The 7,358-nt window shown below is 25.6% G+C and overlaps 1 protein-coding gene across 1 annotated transcript; it reads left to right on the forward strand.

The window, feature by feature from the left end:
- The first annotated feature begins 591 nt into the window (after positions 1–591).
- LOC127258022 (uncharacterized mitochondrial protein AtMg00810-like) lies at positions 592–1,418 on the forward strand. Its single transcript, XM_051284661.1, has 2 exons — positions 592–1,205; positions 1,316–1,418. Exons 1-2 carry the CDS (start codon positions 592–594, stop codon positions 1,416–1,418), a joined length of 717 nt encoding a protein of 238 aa, XP_051140618.1.
- Positions 1,419–7,358: the final 5,940 nt, after the last annotated feature.

Consider the following 7,358-nt stretch of genomic DNA (forward strand, 5'->3'; position numbering starts at 1 on the left):
GGAAAGCATGTTGTAGGGAGTCGATGGATATTTAAAACCAAGTTCAATGCCGATGGAACTATTGAACGGCATAAAGCTCGGTTTGTGGCTCAGGGGTTTACTCAGCAGTTTGGGGTGGATTACAAAGAGACATTCGCCCCTGTTGCGAAGATGACAACGGTACGTGTTCTTTTATCAGTTGCAATTGATTATGGCTGGTCGTTGTCACAGATGGACGTAAAAAATGCCTTCTTACATGGGTAACTTGAGGAGGAGGTGTATATGAGACTTCCGCCTGGACATCATCAAGCTCAGAATCCTGAGTTGGTATGTAAATTGCACAAGTCAATCTATGGTTTGAAACAGAGTCCTCGTGCTTGGCATGCTCAGTTGAGTTCAGCACTTGAGAATCTTGGTTTTTACTCGGAGCTCGGCGGATTCTTCTTTGTATGTTTGACGACGATTAAAAGAAACATTGGTGGTTCTTATTTATGTCGATGATCTGATTGTCACTGGCAGCCATACAGAGTCCATTTCCGATTTGAAGTGTAAGCTTCAAGCAGATTTCATGTTAAGAATCTTGGGCAGTTGAAGTATTTTCTTGGAATAGAAATGGCCTCTTCGTCCAAGGGGTTATTTTTAAATCAGCGTAAATATATTATTGATCTGCTTCATGATGCTAACTTGGTTGATGCTAAACCGGCACCTACACCATTAGACAGCAAACTAAAGTTACAGTCTGTTGGCAAACTACTTCCTTCTCCAAGCATGTATCAAAAACTTGTGGGAAAGTTGATTTATCTGACTATTACTAGACCAGATATTGCATTTCCTGTGAGTTTAGTGAGTCAGCATATGCATGCACCTACTAATTATCATTTACAGCTTGTTAAACGGATCCTCCGTTACTTGAAAGGTTCAATCGGTCGTGGTCTTCTGATGACTAATAATGGTCACACTAATATCTTTGACTATACTGATTTTGATTGGGTAGGCAATACTTTGGATCGTCGGTCAACTACGGGATATTGTGTGTTTATTGGGGGTAATTTGGTGTCCTGGAAGAGCAAAAAACAGCACGTTGTTGCTCGGTCTAATGCAGAAGCAGAATATCAGGCTATGGCTTCTGCTGCATGTAAGCTTATATGGCTTAAATCTCTCCTTATTGATCTTGGTTGTACCTTTACTACTCCTACTGCTTTATTTTGTGATAATCAAGCAGCGATGTATATTGCTGCTAATCCCGTATTTCACGAAAGAACAAAGCATATCGAGGTCGACTGCCACTATATTCGACAACAAGTTCAATCTAAAATTATTGTTGTTATGTTCGAAGTTCGGAACAACTTGCTGATGTTTTCACCAAAATGCTTCCCACAACACAGTTTCTTCTTTTACTTAGCAAGTTCGGCTCCATCAATCTCTTGGATCCAGCTTGAGGGGGTGTGTTGGAATGTATATTGATAAATATTGTATTTTCATATTCGGTTATGGAAAGTGTTGATTGCGCTTGATATTAGGAGAGATTGTAGCTATTTATTTATTCATTATACTTTAAATCTTTCTATAAAAATAGGACTGTACGTATCCAATCTCGATATGATGAAATATACAATTCCTTTTTTCTACAGCAAATAATTTAAGCCAAATCTGAATATAAAAAGAAATACATTCAAAAGTAACTAAATTTCAATTAACTAAAAATAATTGCAATTGTTCTGAATCGAATATAATTAATTATTAATATAAATTTGTATATAATTATATTAATATATTTAGTTTAGTTTAGTTAATCGGAAAAAAAATGAAATTAAATCGAATTGAACAAATATTAAATACACAATATTTATATTAGACCGAATTTACTTGATTAATCAATATTCAATTCAATTTAATTTGGTTAATGGTTCGTTTTGAATTTTTCGTCCACCTCTGTATAGAAGTATTCAATAATGATTTTTTTTTTAGTCCTATACACAAGAAATATGTTTACTTTGCAATTTTAGTATATATTAATATGAAACATAATCATACAACATTTAGGAGAGAAATAGTGTACCAAAAGATTTTAAGCATATTTTTAGTGGTAAGAAAGAATATATTTTTTTTGTACAATAATGCATTCATAATGGCAATTATTTTTTGGGGCACTATTCATATAAAGAGTGTGGGGTCACGGTGGCACCTTCGGACCATGTGGTTCGTCCACGTCACTATCACGTGGCTTGGAAGATTCCTACACGGAATTTCTTCTATTCCCTCGTTTTTGGGCTTTCTCCTTTGAACTAGTTTCCAATCAAACTTTTTTGGAGTTGCTCTTGGTTTGGCTAAATTTAATTTAATAATTATCATTTTTAAATAATGTAGAAATCTCCAATCATTACGTGGGTAAATTTTCGATCGAATTTATTAATCTACAAATTAACTTTGACAAAGATACATTGCACTAAATGAATCATATGTGAAAGATAAATTAAATTTTTTTTTTATCGGATATAATAATTTAAATCTTGTTTATAAAAAGAGTTGTTTGTCCTATCAAATTTTTGTAATATAATTTTTTAATATAATATATATTATATTTTTTTTTCTAAAAAAATCAATGTTTAATGGGCCCTTTTTATACACAATATATATAGTAATGTTAGTAATAATTTTATAGTGGGTTTATTTGTTGATTTGAAATTTAATTTTGGGTTTGGAATAATAAATTTTAAAATTATAGTTTGAAATAATATAAATAAGTATTTATATGATATTTTAAATTTAAATTTAAATGTTTACTATAATATAAAAAAATAAATATTTAATCTAATATTTTTAAAATAAAAAATTCATAAATAATAAAAATTAAATTGAAAACCAACTAATAGAACCATCATAACCTAAGAGCTAGTAATAGTAATAAAGTAGATTAATTAGGATTTGTTTCTTTCTTTTTTTCAAAAAAAAATTCAAATATATTTTTTTCAAATAAATTAATATACTACACACCAATTATTTTTATATTGTCTATACAATTCATTATACTCTATATAAAATTTTTTTCTTCAAACCAAAATACAAAACAAACACATCATTAGGAACTTTAATATAATATGAGATTCATTTAGTCCCATTGAACTTCATCTGTCCCGGATTAATGGCCCTTTTCATACACAATATTTAAACTAATGATGTTTAATTAATTAATAATAGCAATTTAATATATTATTTTTTATATAATTAATAATATTGATAGTTTTAACATAAATTTAATATATACTATATGATTAAAAAAAATTAAAATTGCATTTAAATATTTAGAACATATATTGCAATAAAATATATATGTTTATTATTTATAATTAATATAAAAATAATTTTATAAAAGTAGTATAATTTTAAATATAGATCAAAATATTTGATTTTTGGGAGACAGACATAAATAAAAGAGTTTTAAGGGCATCATATATATATATATAATGTTTGTTATATATTGTGTAGTTTTAAATATTTGATTTTTAGGAGTTGGATTTGTGACCTCGAGGTCATGGGTTCGGTCACCTGCCACACATGGTTCGTTTAGTGTGATTTTTCTGTCTGATCTAGTTTGTAGACTATTAGTTTCGGCCGGGGATTCAAAATATATATATATATATATATATGTACAAAAATAAAAACTATATTTAAACACACAAGGAATAAAAATAAAAAATCAAGTACTAAAATATTGAATACTATATGGGCTGAGGTTCATATAATATTTCTATCCGAAATATTGAATACTCGACCCAAACTACTGAAGCAAAAAATACCCGACTTTATGCCCACTTCAACATTGAACTGTATAATTACATTAATATAAATGAAATAGAATAAATCAACTTCAAAATGATCATCTTCTTGAAGTCCCAAATCAGTTTTGCCTTATTTATTGCACTTCCCCCTTAAAAAATGAAATTAAATATATACCAGTTTTATTTTAGTTTTGTAATTTGTGTTTTTATGAGATTCTTTGGTATGATATATATATTTTTTATTCATAAAATTGAAAAATCACAATATTTTATAATAAAAAATACATCAAAACCTTACCTGCCAAAAATATTATATATATGCATATAAAAATTTGCAGTCACTCTATCATGTAAATGAAAAATATTATATTATATAAGTCTTATATAATATGCTCGATTAGAAAAACATCAACATGATTTGAACTAATGATCTTGCCGTCACCAACCACAACTATATCAATTTGATCACCCTTTATGTTCTGATAAAAAAAATCATTGAAATGGTTGGGGATGATGCATGAGATTATTGAGGTTTTATTTAGATATATTGAGGAAGTTTGGAATTTGAAAATATTTGAAGAAAAGTTGTTGTGAATTATTAGAGATGTGTTTAGATGTATTTGAAGATGTTTTAAATTGTAATAATTATGATGTTAGTTGATAAAATAAAGAGAAAATTATATTTTTATCCTCTAATCCGGTCAAATTATTATTTTAAACATTATTATCCTAAAATCTGATTTTTGGACAGTAACTGAAATATTATTACAATTTTTATCATTCGGTAACGGATAAATCACGTAACCTTCACATGGGATGGTTGAACAACACCGGATTTGATGTAGCACTAGCCGGAGATGATGTGGAGGCCATGTGGTATTTTTTCTGGTAATGACATGGCAATGTATTATATTGCAATTTGGACTAATTGAACCGAATAAATAATAAACAAGATAATGAGATATGTTCAAATATAACATCTAAAACGATTACAAGTGTATTTAGATATGGTTTGAAAATATTTTGAGTTTTAAAGAATTTTGGGATTTGTTTAATTTTAGTTTAAAATTAGAATTTTAATTACAATTCTAATTTAAATACTATTTTAATATAATATTTTATGAGAAAGTATAATTTATTTTTATTGAAAAATATGTAAATCAAATAGTGGTGATTTGAGTTTAAAACTCAAAACAAACACATCTTTGATAAATATAAAAAATAATTATTTAATATAATGTGAACATATATATATTAATGTGATATTTTTTATAATTTTTTTTATTAATATAATATTGCAAAATAACAATAAATTTTGATTTTAAGAAAAATATTACTCTCTTCAGAACTATAGTTTGAGTTGTGTTTGGTACGAGAATTTAAGGAATATTGATATTATATTGGTACTGGGTAAAAAGTACAAGTAAAATACTTTTTTGCCCTTGTGAGTTCATTAGTGTAAAAAGTAGTGACAATTATATAATAATAATAAAATTGTAAAAGTAATTTTATAGTATGATTATTTATAAAAATAAGACTATTATTTTAAAACAGAGTAAATAAGAATATTGTATTGAGACGTTGAGAGTATCAGAAAACTACGTGCAATCGAAAATTCTTATTTGTAAGAACCTTCATTAATAAAATGATAATGTCACATAAGAAATAAAAATACTCCCTTCGTCCCACATATGGTGTCTGCTACACTGTTGACATCGTATTTTAGGAGAGGTGTAATTAGTATATAATTAAGAATGTATTAGTGAAAATAATTATCATATAATATAAATAATTATACATTAAGATTAAAATAACTAATTAGTTTAATTAAAATTTAAAAAAAATTTAAAAAATTTAAAATGAGATTAAAATGTATAATTATTTTTTAAAAAACAAAAGTGATATATACGTGGGACGTGAGACAGATAGAAACAACACATAATATGTGAAACGGAATAATAAATAATAAAAAAATTATAAGAATCCTTTTTGGCAGAGAATAAGGCGAGAACCGTACTTTTATCTCTTTCCTCTACACGAGGAGAGAGAACAAGGTAAGTTTTTATTTTTTATTTTTTTTATTTTTTATCTAGGTTTCTATTTGATTTTTGTATGAATTTTAGAAATATTAGTATTATATTGAGATAAAGTAGAAATAAAAATAAAAAACTAAATTAACCTTATTAGTATTGTATTGTATAGTATAAATGTAATGATATTTGTGTGATATATTGTAAATTTATGTAGATGGTAGAATTAATAAAAAAAAAAATTGAATACTTTATTATAGAACGTACAAATGAAAAAATGGATAAATCTTTAAGGGACGGAGAGAGTAATATATATAATTAATATTATTTTTTTACTAGTAATATTGTTTATTATAAAAAATTGATATTTTTATTTATATTTTTTTAAAAAAATATTTAATTAAATTTTAATTAATTTTTTAAAAAAATTATCTAAAAGAAACATATTCATAATATATTTATATATTTTATTAATAATTTATAAAATATAATTATATTAATCAAATATAAAATATACTCCCTCCGTCCCAATATAATAGTCTTATTTTCATAAATAATTATATCACTATAAAAATATCAGTATTTTTTATTATTATTACACAATTGCCACTATTTTTTACACTAAACTCACAAGGGAAAAAAAAGCTTTTACTCATACTTTTTACCCACTATCAATATAATATTAATATTTCTTAAATTTCGTGTCAAACACAACAAACACTATAGTTCTGGGAGGGAGAGAGTAATAAAAATGTCTAAATCTCTTACACATTTTACTAACTAATAAATACTACTCACTATGTCCAATTTCTATTGTCCTAAAGTATATTTGAACAATTTTTTAGGTGTCTTTTTGTTATAAATTGAAAAATTTGTCCTTAATGGTATGGTAGCGATTAACAGTAGTAAATGAATGAATGGTAAAAAAATAAAATTTGTGTTTAAAAAGATAATTAGGACAATAGTTATTAGACGTCTCAAATAGGAAAGTAGGACATTAGTTTGTGGACGAAGGGATTATTATTTTTTAATTTACTATAAAATTTCTAATATATAAATTAATGTCCACGATTTTTAATCATTGTTAAACACGAACTTGCTTTGTTTATTTTTTATGTTTAAGGGCGTGTTTGACAATTAGCTGTTAGCTGCTAGCTAATTCAATTAGTTAATAGTTGTTACCTGATTCAATTAGTTGGTTTGACTAGCTGATTTGATTAGCTGTTTGTATTAAAATGCTAGGTAAAACAACTTGTTGATATTAGCTGTTTATACGTAAAATAACAATTAATGATATTTCTATTTTATTTTTTTCTAATATATTAAATTATGTTCTTTTAAGTTTAGAATGTTTGAAATTTTTTGTTATTAATTATTAAAAATTGTAAAGTGTTATAAAAGTATTTATTTTATTATAATTAAATTTAAAAACTAATATATTTTTATTGAAATATATAAATAGTTGTTTCTATTGAAAATGATGTAAAATATAAAATAATTAAATTTTTGTGTATATATTTATTATGTTAGTTATCGATTAGTTCATTATATTTATAATTTTCAATAAATT

Source organism: Andrographis paniculata, unplaced genomic scaffold, assembly GCF_009805555.1.
Source record: "Andrographis paniculata isolate CXL003 unplaced genomic scaffold, ASM980555v1 Contig59END, whole genome shotgun sequence".
Classification (NCBI taxonomy): domain Eukaryota; kingdom Viridiplantae; phylum Streptophyta; class Magnoliopsida; order Lamiales; family Acanthaceae; genus Andrographis; species Andrographis paniculata.

Bases quoted from the DNA above. Each gene is read 5' to 3' on its own strand.
- LOC127258022 (XM_051284661.1), top strand. From the start codon at position 592: ATGGCCTCTTCGTCCAAGGGGTTATTTTTAAATCAGCGTAAATATATT. The intron at 1,206-1,315 runs GTATATTGCTGC...TTATGTTCGAAG, and splicing joins TGTGATAATCAAGCAGCGAT to TTCGGAACAACTTGCTGATG.